This window comes from Ictalurus furcatus, chromosome 25 (assembly GCF_023375685.1).
Source record: "Ictalurus furcatus strain D&B chromosome 25, Billie_1.0, whole genome shotgun sequence".
NCBI lineage: Eukaryota > Metazoa > Chordata > Actinopteri > Siluriformes > Ictaluridae > Ictalurus > Ictalurus furcatus.
Genome location: NC_071279.1, coordinates 6,502,848 through 6,520,880, shown reverse-complemented (window position 1 = coordinate 6,520,880; position 18,033 = coordinate 6,502,848). Strand labels below are relative to the sequence as shown.

The window sequence follows — 18,033 nt, the reverse complement described above, 5'->3', positions numbered from 1 at the left end:
CCTGTTATAAACAGATGTATGCATTTACACGTGTACATTTATGGACACAGGACAGGTATGTATACATTTATGGACATTGGGTGAATCCATCATGATTAAACCACGTATGTTCACACATAATCATGGAAAATAAGGAAAAGATAAGAAAAATATTCCACATCCAGTTCATCCCAAAGGTGTTCAGTGAGGTTGAAGTCAGGGCTCTGCACAGTCCACTCGAGTTCTTCCACTCCAAGCTTGGCAAATCAGGTCTTCCTGGACATTGCTGTGTTCTCAGACACACTGTCATGCTAGAACAGGTTTGGGCCTTTTAGCTCCAGTGAAAGGAAATCTTAAAGCTACAGAATACAAAGACGTGCTATACACACACACTTGTGAGCTTTCAAATGTATGGCAACAGTTTGAGGAAGAATCACTTATGGTTGTGATGGTCTGGTGTCCACAAACCTATGGCTATGTAGTGTTTGTAATATGAGGTAAAAGTTGGGATGGCATTTGGAGCAAAGCTTATTTTATGAGTAGCAACTGCCACCATGCGCCTCCCACGTGGCCTCTGCTTTCAGCCTCAGCGTATCATCAGTGACCATTATTTTCTCCAAGACTTGGCTTTATTTCAAGGACTGAATGCGCTCATGAATATCACATGTCTGCGTTTTTTTGACCGCTACTTTCAGGTATAAAACGGGCTCCCGCGAGTGCTTTTCACCAGGCCGTGACGCAGGTCTTGGAGACTCCGCCCACTCGCGCGGGACTACTGATCGCTCCTGCGTTGTTCGAACGCAACGAGTCTCGAGCGCGCTGTGGTGCAGGCAAGAGCTCGGCTTTTTCGGCTCTTGTTATTTCCGACCCGAGCTTCCATTAACACTGCAGAACATTTTTATGATGAAGCTTGTGTTTCTCTTTGTCGTGACTTTGTCCCTCTTCGCAGGTAAGTCATTCCGATTCTTCAGAAATAGTATCACTGCAGTAAGTGTAGTAGCGCATGCACACATTTCAGCACCATGGTCAGCGTCACGGCGGGAGTTACGCAAACAGAGGTGTAGAAAACTCTTTTATAACTCGTTTATATTACATAAGACGGAATTAAGGGTGAAGAGTGGAAAATTTCTTGTAACACCACTGGCTGTTGGTTCTTAAATCCAGGACTCATCAAAACCCATTACTGTATTTTCTGAGAGGTTCACCCCTTCAGCAGTGCATCTGCTACTTTATGATCTTGAAATACATGATCATCACTGGACAAACATTTACTACTCTGTGCTACTTTCTTATCAAAAGAATTCACCCTATCTCGTGTAATATCGAAAAATAATAATAATAATAATTTACTGAAATATTGTGCTTTAAACCCACAGAAAGCAAGTCTTCACCAGTGGGACAAGATGGCTGGAAGGAAGACCTGGTACGCCACATTTGGTCTTTGTTAACAGTAAGGTCTTAAAATCTCTGTTGTAAAATTAAAACTGTCTTCCTTTCATTTAAGCTCATCCAGTGTTTGGTTGAGATCCTTAATAAGGTCGTATCCCAACCAGACAGCATTTCTCTGCAACCGGAATGTAAAGACATTCTTCAAAAGCAAGGCAAGTAACATACTTTACAATGTCGTGACAACCTGATGCATTCTCGTCTGAAAATATTAACCTGGTGTTATGTGTGATTTAATTAGAGTTTGGATGTACAGGTTAGTCCCAGTACATCACCATATGCTGCAAATACTATTCATATTCATATCTCTACATCTTAACACAGGTTCCAGCCTCACTCTGCTTATGAAAAAGAATGAAGAAGAAATGCTTCCTCTAGAGCATGATGAGAAAAGACAAGAAAGGGAGTCTAATGCCAGGGCACGAGCAATCATTAATGAGCTTCTCAAGACAAATGAGGAAAAGCGCGAAGATATGGATGAAGAACGGAGCCAGGAAGCGTTTCCAAATTATTATAAGAGACACCATCTTTTAACAAGCAAAGAAAAACGCGAAGACCCAGACAATGAGAGGAGCCAAGAGGAATTCCCTCAAAAAAGACACCACATTTCTGCAAAGGAGAAGCGTGAGGATCAAGATGAAGAGCGAAGCCAAGAGGAATTTCCGACTTACGAGCAGAAAAGGCACCTTTTCTTTACCAGCAAGGAAAAGCGGGATGATCCCGACTATGATCGAAGTCAGGAAGACTTCCCAAGCTATGTTTATAAAAGGTACCATGATGAAGATGGGGGGACAGAGAAGCAAATTTGGAAACCTCGCCAATACCATTACAAACGTTATGATGACTCATCAAATGAAGATTTTGCAGAACTAAACTCTCAAGAGAAGAGGTTTGAAGAAGAGGAGAGTGCTAAACACTACTGGAATCCCATTCAACGATACCACCACAAGAACCAACACAAACGTGACGGTGATTCCTCTGATGAAGAAATGGAGAGCGAAGAGAAAGAGAAGAGGGTCTCATGGACCAGAGGGTCAGAGGACGGCTCAGAGGAGAGTGAAGAGAGAGAAAAGAGAGTCTGGATGCCAAGTTATAAGAACCACCGCATGAAGCTCGTTCACAAGCAGGGTAAATTTGAGAATGAAAATGATGCAAACCTCCACCACCCACTGGAGACTTCAAAGCGCCGTTCACCCGAGGAAGAAGAGGAAGCGCTAATTGCCCAAGAGCTAAACGAAAACAAGCACCATTATGACAGCCAAGAGGAGCAGAAACGGCACCACAGTGATGCAGAAGAAAAGAAGCAGGAGAAAGAGACAGAGCTGAGATACCTGACCAAGAAAATAAATGATCCGGAAGAACGTCTGCTTAAAGAGGGTGAGGTTTATGACAAGCGCAATCCCTGGATTTACCGAGGATACTATCATCCAGCCTGGTATAAGAAGAGTGCTGAGGGAAACGAAGGTCTCGCAGGTCCATCACAGAAACTGGAAGAGCTTGCCAATGCCCTGCGATACAAGATGGGTCTACTGTCTGAAAAAGAATCAAATGAAGGGGAAAAGGCTTACCTCCACCAAAGGACTCTTACTCCAGAAGAGGTAAATTTACTAATCCAATACAGAATGATTTCACTGAAAGAATATGAGAAGCATAATTGCTTCATTAGCAGTTTCTTTCCACAGTGACAAATTGTGAGCCTTTAAAGGATCAGTGCTTCCATTGCAATGCTGTATTACATATACATATATATGTATATGTAAAAAAAATAAAAAAAAAAACCACCCAAATCTGCCAGCTTTGACCTAGAAAAGAATACCATATCAGGGTTCTTGTTGCAGAAGGGTGCTGCATAGCGTTAAAGACTATGCCATGGCTTAAAGTGAGATTTAAAATTGTGCTAGCAGATCCTGACCAATAGAAGGAATTGTTTGGGAGCATAGTGCAAAGCCTTTCTCTTAATCCTTGTGGTGTCAACCACACCAAAACCCAACAATTACCTCCCAGCTTCAATGACAAATGTTGGATCGCACAGTGTGACCACTTGTCCTTTGATTCAACAGGAAGGACAGGAGGCAAGAATCTAGAGCAGGCTTAGAGTATCATTTTTCATCCTGACAGACATGTTTCCACCACATGGGAGCTTTGCAGTGGATATTTTACTGATCAGCAAGGGCACAGAACATGGCAAAGGGAGTAATCAAACTGAGATATAAGCTGCAATTGGTTTCAAGTAAATAATTGACTAGTAAAAATGTGTGTTCTCTCTTCTCAGCTGAAAGAACTTGAGAAACTTGCCTCCGTGGAGCAACGAGCACAAATAAACTAGCCTTGGTTGAAACGAGAAGTGAACCAACCATACGAGAAACATCTGACACCCCCTTAATATGACTTTCCAGAAGCTTTGTATGATGTTGCTTTGGGCTGCTTTTGGATAATTAATGCACTCTTAACTGTGTTTGTTTAGAGCACTTTTTAAATGTGAACACATTCGACACTTATAATAGATGCCTGCTTTAACAATATACAGCCTAAATATGTATTCGATTAATCTTTATCTGTAAGAAAGAATTATCTAAAGAAAACATATAAAAAAATGAATACTGATTATTGTTTATCTTGTAATTGTGTTAAAAACTAAGTGCATGCCACCTGTTTAATACTTGTTCCTAAGTCTGTATTACCCTCCTATATATTCTTGTTTGCTATGGTTGAATGCATCTAATAAAAGCATGTTGCAGTGGGACCAAAACCTGTCAAGCACTTTTAATCTGAGAAATTATGGCTTAATATTGAGGGAAAGCACAATGCTATATTTCCATTAATGTCACATTTTATTGATTATTACCGCACTACTACAATAGCTGTTGAAAGTGCAGTTATTTACACTCATGGATCTTAAATAAAAGATGTTAAGTAGCTCCTTGATGAAAGACTGACCCTCAGGAAAACAAGGATAAAAAAAAGCAAATGAACTAATAAAGACTAGCAACTTAAACAGGCATGTATAATAGGATTTCTCCATGGAGAGGGAGCAATTTGGTTTATTCTCATTAAAATAATTTAGACCAAATAAAAAGGCTACGCAGAACTGTTACTCAAGCTGCTAATCATCTAGCTTGATCCTCTTGGCAGCTGGCTCGCCGGTTTTCCGTGGAGCTCCTGATGTGGCAGCATCTGCAGAGACTGTGATTCCAGACAGCAGGTATCCTCCACCTCCACTCATCAACAACACTGGATGAGTTCTATTGGGCAACACCTGGAGCAAAAGTTCTAGACTTTAGAGAAGGTGTCATTATATTCACATGCATATTCAAATATAAAATCAGCTGCGGTCGGAAGTTTACATACGTCCTGCAGAATCTGCAAAATCTTAATACTATTAACAAAATAAGAGTGGTCATAGAAATCCCATGTTCTTTTATTTAGTTCTGTCCTGAATAAGCTATTCCACATAACAGATGTTTACATGTAGTCCACAAGACAAAACAATAGCTAAATTTATAAAAAATTACCCCATTCAAAAGTTTACATACCCTTGAAGCGGACCCTTCTCAGTCGCTCTCGCAATGACGCAAACGGGAAAAACTATCAGTGTGGATTTTTGCCGATAATCAGTAGTTCTAGCAATCAGTTATTGGTGCCGATTAATTACCAAAACCGATCAATCGTTCGACCTCTACGCTGTATGCTGTAGCTTTAAGATTTCCCTTTACTGGAACTAAGAGGCCCAAACGTGCTCCAGCATGACAATGCCCCTGTGCACAAACCGAGCTCCATGAAGGCTTACTTTGCCAAGGATGGTGTGGAAGAACTTGAGTTGCCTGCATTGAGCATGTATGCACATTTCCTCCTAACTAAAAGAGCAAAGTGTACTATATGTGTGTGTGTGTCAGTGCCTGGCCAAGAATCCAGCCAATCTTTGAATTTCTTCTACTTAAAACAACAAGCTAATTGGTTCTTTTTTATTACGGGGCAGGAATTATGTAATACAGTCCTCATGTTCAGCATTCATATTCACTGATCTGACTACACACACACACACACACACACACACACACACACACACACACACACACACACACACACAGACACACACACACAATCTGATTATTCTGAGATTTTTAAACACCACACTGGCACTGCTGGGTTGATTTGCAAAATGATTCAGCCAACAGTGGTCCTGTGGTCATAAACTAACACTGATAAACAACAGGAAGTCAAATAACACAAACTGTGCATTGAAAGAGAAAAGCTAAAGTATTTAACTGAAAACCTACAGAGTGGAAATTAGGTAGGTGTGTCTAAAACGGCCCAGAATATAGAATATTAAAAAATATATTAACTAAAATTTTTTATTATTATTACCATTACTATTATTATTATTATTATTATTATTAAGATTGTAGTTATCAAAGTTAAATAATAGATGCTTCATACATTGTTTCACACTCTTTTTATGAAAAGTGGAATTCTTTTTGAAATTCATTTCTTGTTCCTGATTTTTCAGAGGCAGACGTGCACCTTAAATGACTATTGACTACAACTCAAATTTAGATAGACACATTTTTCTGACCCTTAGCCACACCCATGCGATAAACATTTCAATTTCCTTGAAATTTCTTGGGGAAGAACGAAAAAATTACACCACATCTACACATTTTTGGAAACAATTATTACATAATTATTTGCCCTTATTTTAAGATTTGGATGCATAATATATTGCTTTCTGATATAGTAATTATGTTTAATTACTTCCATACTTTAATATATAGCCATCACACTCATCACATTTAAAATCATGTATACTCCACAATAACAAATTTTGGTTATCCATGATAAAATAAAATAAAAAATTAATCACCTGGTAATGCCTGAGCCAGGAATCTGTCAATTTGAGATTAATGGCTCCACCCTGCTCCCTGAGCTTTGTGTAACATTCAATTAACGGCTGTTAAAAAAAAAAAAAAAAAAAGGCAGAGAGAGTTAAATATTACAGCACGTTCATGGTTTGTAACTCAAAAGGCATTTTGTTTCTTGGCAGATAAAAAGCACCACTAGTACCTCTCTGTACTGGCAATACACTACAAATGGTCTGGATGGTGCCACAAATCTGAGTAAACCCAGCAGCACAGGACAAGGGTGGAAGCGGCTGGCGATCACTAACCTGAAGTGAAAAATTCATTCAGCATTTAGACCACGCACATTCAGCAATACAGCACAACTCATCTTATGTACTACATAAAGAACTTGGCAGCGAAATATAGAGTTCAATAAAACAGCTTTACTGACATGAAATCAATACAATATGAGATTAGGCTCAATGAGAGATGCTTTGAGAGGTGCCTCAAGATCAGAGCCAGCGGTATATCACCACTGGCTCATGAAGTGGCTTTATTGTCATTTCTACCACGTACAGCTGGTATAGTACATGGCGAAATGAAACAACGTTCCTCCAGGACCATGGTGCTACATAAAACAACACACTAACCACATGAGACGACACGGAACTAAATAAGATCTACACATTTTTACATAAAGTGCATGTGCAGACGTGTAGAGTCCCTAATCCACCGGTCCATCACGACCAGAGTCCCTAATCCACCGGTCCATCACGACCAGAGTCCCTAATCCACCGGTCCATCACGACCAGAGTCCCTAATCCACCCGTCCATCACGACCGGCGTCCCTAATCCACCCGTCCATCACGACCGGCGTCCCTAATCCACCCGTCCATCACGACCGGAGTCCCTAATCCACCCGTCCATCACGACCGGAGTCCCTAATCCACCCGTCCATCACGACCGGCGTCCCTAATCCACCCGTCTAATCCACCCGCTTTTCTGAGTTCGTTAAAAAAACATTTCACAAGACACCAGAACTGCCCATCAAATTCGAGAGGGCATAACCCCATGTTTTAGACATTTAGGGAAAAATATCTCCAGCGAATAGCACAAAGCGATTTCTTTCAAACCAGCACATTGGTGGGAAAGAAGTGAAAGCGCAAATTCGGATGTTGGCGTTAATTATCTGTTGGCATTTATGCATGCTGCAGTGTTTGAGAGAGGTACCTGCTGCCATTGTTCACTTTCTCACCAGTTTTAAAGAGAAACACTACTACATGCGCCTCAGCATTCATGGACACCAAAGTGTGAAAAAGGTCCATAGCCTAATTCTACACAACTGGTTCCCTGGCAAATGGGAAGAAATGATGGATAAATATAGACTAATACGGAATCTTTGCAGGCCTGTCCGTCAACGTGACAGATCACGCATTACTATAGCGTAACCTCAGACACAAGTACAAGCTCTGCCATTTATTCCTAGTGTGAATATCAGGTTATTTAGACATGTGCTTGTACATACATGACAGGACAGTCATCTCCCTACAGCATTGCCTGGCTCCACATGGCTACAACACGGAGGACTCACCCGTCTGCGTTTCGCCCCTCCAGCAGCGCAGCGGCGGCAGCCAGCCTCTTCCTCTTCTCCTCCATCCTTACCTTCTTCTCTTGTGCCTGATAAAGAAAATGCAACTCAGGTCAGCATGCAGCATTACACATCAGTGCCACATGCCGTCTGTAACCACGTCGTCTGCACTTAATCCTGGATAAGAACAACGGTTATAAAACACATATCAGCAAAATGATCATAATAAACCCAGTGATTTCTGTTCTAATGTGGTGATGTTACAATTACAATCTTCCAACACTAGTTAATAATTCATAAGTATAACTACAGCCATTAAATCATGATGTGCTATAACCAGTAGTTACCACCACTGCATCTTGTTAAGCAGTGCATCCACATAGAGTTATATAACCAGAATTTCTATTTTAATTATATGTACACCAGCATTAATGGACAAAGTTACAATACATTTTCGTATACACTCTCTGAGCACATTATTAGGAACACCTGAACGCCTACTCATTCATGCAGTTCTCTAATCAGCCAATCGTGTGGATGTTATGTAGGGAATGTTGCCGGTGATGCTTGGGTTGTGTAGCCATTGTGATACTCTGTTTAAAGAAAATATTACAAGCACAAGATTTCCCATTGCCTAAAAACTATTTGGGAGCATTTTTCTAGACTTTCTGGAAACAACCAGAGTAACTGATTGACAGGGCTACATCAGTGATGGTGAAAAGGCTGGGATGTGATTGTCATTTTAGTTTTTGGCCGAGCTGCAGCGTAAGGATGAGAAAGTGCAATCACGCATGGAACGATTGCTACTGCTTTTTCAATATGGAAGAATCAGACCTGTTTAGACACTGAAAATGAAGGGTCAAACGGACTTTGCATTTTCATTTTGTACCCATTGTACACTGCTGTGCACAAAAATGCAAATGAATTTGAATCGTCTCAAAGTATGCATGCACATCACGCAATTGTTTGAATTAGCGTTTTAATTGAGCTTTTTCTAATTAGCATTTGAATTTGAATAAAGGCCAGAAAATGCTGCTACTGGATAAGAAGGATGAATGAAAAGGAACACAAAATAAGTATAGTTTAAATTGATTATTTGTGAAATAGAGTCTTAGGTTAGCACTCACTGTATCATCTCTGTGATTAGAATTGCTACAGCAGTGTACATACAACCTGTAAATTCCTCATACACAGTGAGCAGTAGAGACTGCTCAGACTCACCCTTTGCTCACGCAGCCTCTCTCTCTCCTCCATCTTCTTGGCCTCGGCTGGGTCTGTGCTCACCTCCATGCTCTGTGACTCAGAGCCGCCTGAGGAAGGTGCAGCAGGCTGTTCTTCTGACTTTCCAGAATCCCTGTCTTTCTCGTCAACGTTCAGTGTTCCTGACAGCAGCGCGTTCACCTTACACAAGGGAAATTCGTTTAACGTATCGTGGAAGTGTGAAGGGAAGCCAAAGCTCTCCATGCCTGCTCTGACGGGTCCACCACCTGGATACATCTGGATCACTGAGCCATGACCTACAGAGAGAACACAAATGAGAGAAAGGGTGGTATAAATTCTGTTATAAGGAAGAAACTGAAATCAGCCAAATTAAAAACCTGAAAAATGTGAAAATTCAACCTCATCTGATTCTGCTGCATCTAAGCATACTCAAGTGACTACACAGTAGAAAATGTTGGGTTGTTATTTAAACCCAATTGCTGGGATACACATACTGAGGCGTTTAGATGTAATATTGGTTTCCTTTTTGGGTTAATTTGGTAACAGGGTCTTGAGGTAGATATTCAAGTCTCATGAGGGTATTTTATATTTTAACAGTTCAGGTGTAACAGACATAATTTGCTTATTTGATATACAACCTGCTGCTTTCCTTAAACAAACAGTTTATATAGGTGAATCTCAAAAATTTATAGAATAAATAAAAATAAAGAATTTATAATACAGAAATGTCGACCTGAGAAGTGCTCTAATCATATTTGTTCCAGTAAGTGTACTGTATGTGAGGGTTTTTTTTAATTCATAACGAAATATTAATGTGCTGTTATGAATTACTTTAACATCACTTGCCAAACACTATAGAAATAAATGACAGGAAGTCTGCTCTTACCTCCCATTCTCTCCATGACAGAACCGAGGACGAGTCCAGCGCACGTCTCAAACACGATGATCTTACTTCCTGCATGAATGTTCCCCAGAGTCAGCATTTGAGCCAAAGTGTCATATCTCAGGTGACTGCAGAAGAAATAAAATTACTGTTAAAAGAAAGTTACAAGACATCCTAGAGAACAGGAACAAACCTAAGGTTTACTTTCATAATAAATGTTTAAGTCTGATGACATACCATACTTTTCCAGGTTCTCTGCCATGGTACATCATTGCCAGTATACGGGAGGTAGGCTTCAGTACTGTGATCTTGCTCTCATACCTGTAGACATGTTAAGTAGTTCATAAAAACACCAACCAGGAAATTGTACTATTTATCCACCAGAAAGCACGCATTTATTTAAATAAATAAATAAATAAATAAATAGATAGATAGACAAACGTACTTCTTCTTTTTCTTCTTGATGTATTTCTCCTGAGCAAATTCAGTTTTATCCCTGAATGTTGTACTGTTGTTTATGAGCTGCTGAATTATTTCCTGACAGGCAAAAAATATATAATACATAATAAAACAAATAAAAATTCATCATCTAATTCAATTATACATAGTCAGCATTTACAAATAAGCAACGACTGCACAAATGTAAGACCGCTATTAAATATAGTGCAGGGAAAATCTGATTTCTTAAATCTGACTGTAATCTTTCTTAAATTTAGACTGTAATCACATTCACTCACATACTGATTGTTATTATACCAATGCAGGCATGTACACACTAAGCAGGTGAAAGTTGACTAGTATATACACTAATGCAAATTATGCAAATTATACCATGGATTACTTTTAACACAGGAGCAATGTCCGGTCATGTCTCCTAACATATAAACACAGCAGAAAAAGAAACGTCTGTTTTTCAGGAGACTGTATTTTAAACATAATTTTGTAAACATCCAAATAAGCTTTACAGATCTTTATTGGAAAGGGTTTAAACGATGTTTTTCATGCTTGTTCAATGAACCATAAACAATCATTGCACACGCACCCGTGGAACAGTCCTTAAGACACGAACAGTTTACAGGCGGTAGGTGATTAAGGTCACAGTTACAATAACTTAGGAGAAACACACGTAATCATGTGTCCCTCCAGACGTGATCGAGAACTTTTAAACGCCTTGGTGGAAGAGTGGAGTAACATCTCACAACAAGAACTGACATATCTGGTGCAGTCCATGAGGATGAGATGCACTGTAGTACTTAAAGCAGCTGGAGGCCACCAGATACTGACTGGTACTTTTAATATTGACTCCCGCCCCCCCGCTCGTTCAGGGACTCATTATTACATTTCTGTCCGTCAAATGTCTGTGAAACTTCTTCAGTTTACGTCTCAGTTGTTGAATGTTTTTATGTTAATACAAATGTTCACACATGTTAAGAAATTTGTTGGAAATAAAAGCAGTTGAACGTGAGGGGACGTTTCTTTTTTTGCTGAGTATATTTGGCACCGACGAAAAAAGGCAAGAACAGATAGGTTTTTATACAAAGAAAGAAGACCGGCTCCTCGATGCTCTACGCTCATTGTGCGTTCAAGTCATATTGGAAAGATTGTATTTATGAATTGAATGCACATGAATGCCACCACAAAGTCGTAATTACGAATGGGAAGCTAGTTAAAAGATTTTCTCTGAGCTCCGAGTTGGGGGCGTGTCAGTAAGAAAACAAGGTAGAATCAATGGCTGCAACGTCTGTAGTTGACGGTAAATTTGTTGAAATTGAATGTTTACTCAACTCAGAAGCTGATTTTAGTTATTATGTGCTTGGTATATGCAGCTGGTTATTGTCAGACTTTTTTTATTTACAATAAAATAAGCTAACTGCCTGCACAAAATATGATAGCATTGTACAATTCCGATACAATATGAAACGCTAATGTTTACAGTGGCTTCGTAAATTGATTAAAAACAAAAAAAGCAAAACACACCCGATGCGCATTCTTTGTTCATCATTATCTAGAAGTAAAGTTTTCTTGTAGTTAATTAAGAGAAGGTACGCTGCCATCTTGCTCTGAGCAAAGTGACTTGAATGCACCCAACGTCGTAATTACGACTTCCCAACTCATACCAACTTCCCAGGAGGACTTGAACGCACAGTCAGTTACACTTCCCTTTGTTATTTTCAGCTTTGCGCCCACATTTTTTAACATCACAAAGGTTCACTTACTGAATGACAAAAACAACGAACAGGAAATCCAGTTTCACTGGACAAACTGACCCAGAAGTCCATTCATTCATTCATTCATTCATCTTCAGTGACCACTTGATCCTGGTCAGTGTGGTCTATCCTGGGAACACTGGGTGTGGCACCATGCTCACACACTCCCACACATGTGACCCACTGTGCTACAATTCTGCCATCCAGAAATCAAGTAATGAAATTTCAAATCACATGCAAACTTTGACTTTTATGTGTTTTTTTTATACAGATTGCTGAAATATGCCATCATCAGATTTCAGATGTAAACAAATGATTCAACTGGAACACAAACCTGGCCCTTCATCCCCTGCCCTTTCAGCGATTCGATATCATCTCTGGTCAGTTTCTGTGATTTGCCATCATCTACAATGTGTCTGTTATCTTGGCCTGCTTCTTTGGCCTCTGTGAAGACAGAATGACTAACGATAAAACACAGCACGTCACTTTCTGACACATTTCTTACATGAATGAGAGTGATCTCTCGCAATCACCTGTGGAGTCGTCTTCAGTGTTTTTTGGCTTTCGTAGACCTAGTTTTCCTCCAGCGTCCACTTCAAAAGTCGAGCCGTACAGTTCCCCGATGGCAGCATCCAAAAAGATCCACTGCTTCTCAAATATGATTTTCCTGAGAAACAAAAGCACAACTTAATTGTAAGCAGAACTTAGTTGTAAGGTGTAGATAATGCAGTAAAGGCCTTACTTGTATGTTGTCTCACTACAGACTACAAGGATAAGAAAAATACAAAAATAAACACATAAAACAGCAAATCAGCGTTGGCAAATTAATGACTTTGTTGCTAGATTTGGCAACTTTTTAGACTCCTTTTAGGGACTATTTCTTTAACAAAAGACCTACCGACAAATCTTGTGACGTTTTGAGCTGGTCAGCGACTGTACTACAGTTAATATGACTCTCCAGCTCACATCAAAGCTATGAATTCAGAGAGAGCAGGATCAGTTGACTCACTACCAGTGAGGGAAGCCTGAGATACTCTTGCATGAGCCAATCTTCCCAACGATCAACAAATGATCACCATCGGTTTCCAATGACCAATCATTGACCACCATTGGTGTGTCCCAACCGGAAACTTCTTTGGTTTAAACTCTCATCTCATTTATGCTATATCTAAAATGCTTTATTTCCAAAATACTCAAGACCACAGCTTCGCTTTCCATGCATATTTTATAGAATCTGTAGTATTTTGTATTTATACAAAATAGTTGGGTTTTACTATTGGTTGCCAATTTGTGGCCCCATGACCAAAGATGACTTCTCTCTCTCTCTCTTCATCTCTATTCTATTTCTATTCATACCTGTCATGTCTCACGGTTTACCCAATTCTACTCATTTCATGCACAGACTTAAATCTCCAACAACAGATGCTAATGAGCAACCAGTGGCTAAATGGCCCAGATACGTAACAACATTTTCTGCTGAATGGAGTGTTCAGTCTGACTGCATAGAGCAGTCAAAACTAGGGGAAATCTGTGTAGTTTGTAAAGCGTGTAGGCCTGATGTAATGGTCGCAACAGCAGGAGTGCTCAACATTAAAATGATGAGCAAATGAGAATGGGCACTGATACGCTCACTGCACTGCTAAATGTAAATTACACCGTGACAACCAGTGTTATGATTTTGTGATAACTCCATAGTGCTCAAAAGTGGAAAGAAAGCAGAGCACAGCACTCAAGAGTAATTGACACACAACCTCTACTTGGGGATTTGGCATGACTCAAAGTTTTTACCAAAATGTACCCAATTCACTCATCTCCATATTTCCTTTATAGTTAGGTTTCAAGTTTATTTCAATGCCGGTTTTACACTGTGCGATTCCAGTGGTCTTTTATGATTATTATTTGTTTCACTGTACGAGATAAATCCTGACAGAATTCTACAACATTGTATGATAACGCGTGATCTTCATGTCAGATTATATGCTTAAGATCCTATAGACTAGTGGTTTTCAAAGTGGGGGCCACCAGGGGGCGCCCGGGGGGCCTCAACAATTTGGTGTGAAAAATAAATAAATGTACGTTTTCTCTTTTTCACTCTCAGACACACACACACACACACAATAAATTTCTAATGTAATGTAAAGATGTAAGATGTAATTATTAATAAAAAAAGGGGGATATATTCATAAGTATGTATTTTTAATGTGTTTTAAAGACATCTTGCAAAAGGGGGGCCTCGGTCAAATTTTAATGCCATTTGGGGGGCCTTGCCCTGGAAAAGTTTGGGAACCACTGCTATAGACCAATAATTAAAGAAAATGACCACATTCTGCCATATGGGGGTGCAGCAATGCAGCACAGGTTTGTATCACTTTGACTGGAAAGCATACAATAGTTTCACATTGTCATAATAGTATATAAACTCAATGAACAGAGCGTTTGTGTACTAATTAGCTAGCCACATACCCGGAAGCTGTAATTCATCGTCTATTTCTTTCTATGCCATATCCCATTTTTTCCTGTTGTGATACAACTGTGACGAGACATTTATAGTGATGCTCTCTCTGCTGCCCCAATTCGACAAACTGCTCTTCTTTTAAATCCTATGTTTTGTTTTACATTCTGTCATTGTCATTACTGCATTCTTTCAATCATATTTTGTGAAACCTTATACCATCCTCCAACTGGTGGCTTTTAGATGAATGTTGTAGCAGTGGTCACACTCCGAGATCCCATCCATCCATTTTCTGTACCTGCTTAACCTACACAGGGTTAGGGCTGTGAGGGTGGCCATGACAACCATGGTGGTAGTTTGCCACCGTGGTGGTGTCACGTCACACGCCACGTTAATCTGGTTTACCAGATAAAATTATAGAATAAAATTTAAATATTTGTACGTCCAACCAGAATGTTTATTGGTGTTCTTTTCACTTTAATTTCTCCAACAAAACCCGCCTTGAAGTAGGACCGAGCGTCAAGGCGTTTGTATGCCTTCAGGTACATATAAACGTCAGGAAAACTGATTTCTGGCCACATGTCAATGTACACAGGACCACAGGTTCTTGGGCAAGTTGTAAGGGTCACTGTCGAGTCCAACTGCCTTTAATTTAAGCTGATAATCATTAGTTATACAATAAATCTTCCCTTATTAAAACCAGCCATTTCACTGGATGCTTTGCCACTCAGTCCGGCCGAGGGGGCGTGGTCCATCGGGAAAGTGACGTCAATGCACACCCTTTATATGGAATATGCAAATTAGGCTATGGGTCATCTGGTGACTTCTAGGGAATGTTTAAGCATGCATTAGTTACTTTCCCCTTAAAAAGCTATCAACACTACAGGAAATCAAACAAGAAACTATTAGATACATAGACTGACAAAAACATGTTTGAGCATATTGACCAAAATTATTTTAAGGCTTGCAATTGCTCTTAATGCAGATTTGATAGTGAAATGCAGAAAACAAACATTATTAAAAGTTAGCCTGGGCAGGTTTATTTACCAATTTCACCAGCTAGCTCTACTCCTTACTACCTCCCTATGTGGCTAACAAACTAGCTGACAAGAAAACAAATCATACCCTAGCTAGCAAAACTGACTCGAGAACTCATCTCGTTATAAAGTAAACCAATGTATTATTCATTATTCGGTCATGTTATTCACTGAAACATAAGCACTACTCACTTCTTCGTCTGCACCTGCACGGATTTGTAGACATCTCCTCTTTTCAAAACCACGTAATCTCCCTCACTTATTCTGCACTCTACATCCACCAGCGAGTCCGCCATTTACACACTCGGGACTGATCTGATGATTCGGTTATGAGCGAATATTTCACACTGAAAACCATTCAGTGAAGATGGTTAACGAAAGGAACACAACAACCATCAACCTAACAAATAAGGAGTCGGTATACGCCGTGTATGAGAGACATTTCCCACGTGCACATAGCCGCTTCCTGAAGCGCAGGATGATTAATCGATCGCACTGGAAAGCTCAGGCAGGAACACAAACTGATCACAGATACACTGCTAATCCTCGATCGGACAGCGCCCTCTGGCGTTTCTCAACCATGTCGTCATAAGAAACAGTTTCTTGTACAATTGCACTCTTAGTTTGCACGTTCTCACGAATTATACAGTAGATATAAATAAATCAGGGGTAGTAGAGGAATGATGACCCCTCTACCTGTACTTATGGGTGGAAAACATGGTGCCACTGACTCCCATTGTGCAGCTTTGTCGAATTCATAAAGCATTTGGCAGACACACTTATCCAAAGTGACTTACATTTATCTCATTTATACAACTGAGCAGTTGAGAGTTAAGCGCCTTGCTCAAGGGCCCAGCAATGGCAGCACTGGGATTTGAACTCATGACCTTCTGGTCATCCAACACCTTAGCCATTGAGCTACTACTGCCCACGATTGATCTTTGAAAATGTACTGGTGAAAATTAGAGCCAGAGTCTGTAGTAGAGACATTGGAAACGAGTCTGAGCAGTAGAGACATTGGAAACGAGTCTGAGCAGTAGAGACATTGGAAACGAGTCGGCACGGCAAACACTAAAAGTCAGACACATTAGTCCTAATCAGATTGGTTTATCAGGCGGTCATCGTTAATACATTTTCTACACGTCTCATCAGTGACAAAAATCTCACATCTAGACAGCAATAAAACTACCACAGCAGGAGTGAGTTTCTAGTGGGGTGTATTTTCTATGAACCCAGATGTTTGTGTCATGTGGGCATATGATCACGCTCCATTCACAGCATGGCATCCAAGCAGTTGGAGAAGCACTGGAGTACAGAAGAGACACTGGCTGTTATTTCAGATTGGGGTGATCCAAAGTTCCAGCAACAATTTGAAAATACAAAAACAACAAGCTAAAATATACGAGAAGCATATGCGTTTTTTCATTTCGCATTTTGTGAAGTGTTTGATATCTGGACAGGACTAAAATTATCAGATGACCATTGGGTTTAGTGGAAAAATGGAAGGTAATTCAGCTTGTAATTTTCTCAGAGGAGGTTCCCCATGACCCTGTAGGATAAGCAATATAAAAGATGGATGGATGGATAGTCACCATCTTGCGAAAAACTTGAGCCACAGTAGAAAATTTTGGGACCAGTAGATACAGCCATTTGGAGAGTGAGTTCATCCCTCACCCTTCATCTAGCTCTGACACCTGCTGTATGTTACCCATCTGAATGGAGAAGTGCAATATTTTATGCAACACTCATTTAACAATGTTCATTTAAAGAGTGACTGGTGATAAACGTATAGAATAAGTTAAGGCACATAGGTTAACATATATTATAATGCTACCAAAATACAAGTTTTGGTAGCATTATAATAAACCTATTTACAGTATAGGCATAATATATACACTGTATGGCCAAAAATATGCAGACACCTGACCAACACAAACTGTTACCACAAAGTTGGAAACACAAAATTGTCTAGAATGTCTTTGCATGTTGTAGCTTTAAGATTTCCCTTACCTTACCTTTGGAACTATGAGGCCCAAACCTGTTCCAGTATGGCAATGTCTCTGTGCACAAAGTAAGGTCTATGTAGACATGGTTTGCCAAGGTTGGTGTGGAAGAACTCAAGTGGCCTGCAAAGAAACTCTGATCTCAACCCCAGTAAACACTTTTGGGATGAAATGGAAGGCCGACTTTGCTCCAGGCCTTCTTACCGGACATCAGTAACTAACCTCTTGTGCTCTTGTGGCTGCATGGGCACAAATTCCCACAGCTACGCTCCAAAATCTAGTACAAAGCCTTCTCAGAATAGTAGACGCTGTTATAGCAGCAAATGCGGGACTACTCAGTAATAACGCTCATGGTTTTGGAATGGCATACTCAGGTGTC

At 40.0% G+C, this 18,033-nt stretch overlaps 2 protein-coding genes across 2 annotated transcripts; one reads left to right on the top strand and one right to left on the bottom strand.

Moving 5' to 3' along the window:
* The first annotated feature begins 471 nt into the window (after nt 1–471).
* On the top strand, nt 472–3,786 carry chgb (chromogranin B). The gene is made up of 6 exons (XM_053614884.1): nt 472–476; nt 675–928; nt 1,356–1,402; nt 1,484–1,580; nt 1,750–3,023; nt 3,698–3,786. Exons 1-6 carry the CDS (start codon nt 472–474, stop codon nt 3,749–3,751), a joined length of 1,731 nt encoding a protein of 576 aa, XP_053470859.1. The 3' UTR covers nt 3,752–3,786.
* trmt6 (tRNA methyltransferase 6 non-catalytic subunit) lies at nt 3,677–16,528 on the bottom strand. Its single transcript, XM_053614541.1, has 11 exons — nt 15,844–16,528; nt 12,696–12,829; nt 12,497–12,606; nt 10,401–10,492; nt 10,193–10,276; nt 9,959–10,083; nt 9,073–9,368; nt 7,855–7,940; nt 6,487–6,589; nt 6,287–6,373; nt 3,677–4,681 (listed from the first exon to the last, which is right to left on the bottom strand). Exons 1-11 carry the CDS (start codon nt 15,945–15,947, stop codon nt 4,529–4,531), a joined length of 1,374 nt encoding a protein of 457 aa, XP_053470516.1. The 5' UTR covers nt 15,948–16,528; the 3' UTR covers nt 3,677–4,528.
* Between the last annotated feature and the right edge of the window lie 1,505 nt (nt 16,529–18,033).

Coding starts and splice junctions, on each gene's coding strand:
- chgb (XM_053614884.1), top strand. Junction 929..1,355: donor GACTTTGTCCCTCTTCGCAG/GTAAGTCATTCC, acceptor TTAAACCCACAG/AAAGCAAGTCTTCACCAGTG. Junction 1,403..1,483: donor ATGGCTGGAAGGAAGACCTG/GTACGCCACATT, acceptor CTTTCATTTAAG/CTCATCCAGTGTTTGGTTGA.
- trmt6 (XM_053614541.1), bottom strand. CDS start 15,947: ATGGCGGACTCGCTGGTGGATGTAGAGTGCAGAATAAGTGAGGGAGAT. Junction 10,493..12,496: donor GGCAGGGGATGAAGGGCCAG/GTTTGTGTTCCA, acceptor TTTGCCTGTCAG/GAAATAATTCAGCAGCTCAT. Junction 6,590..7,854: donor GAGGGGCGAAACGCAGACGG/GTGAGTCCTCCG, acceptor TTTTCACTTCAG/GTTAGTGATCGCCAGCCGCT.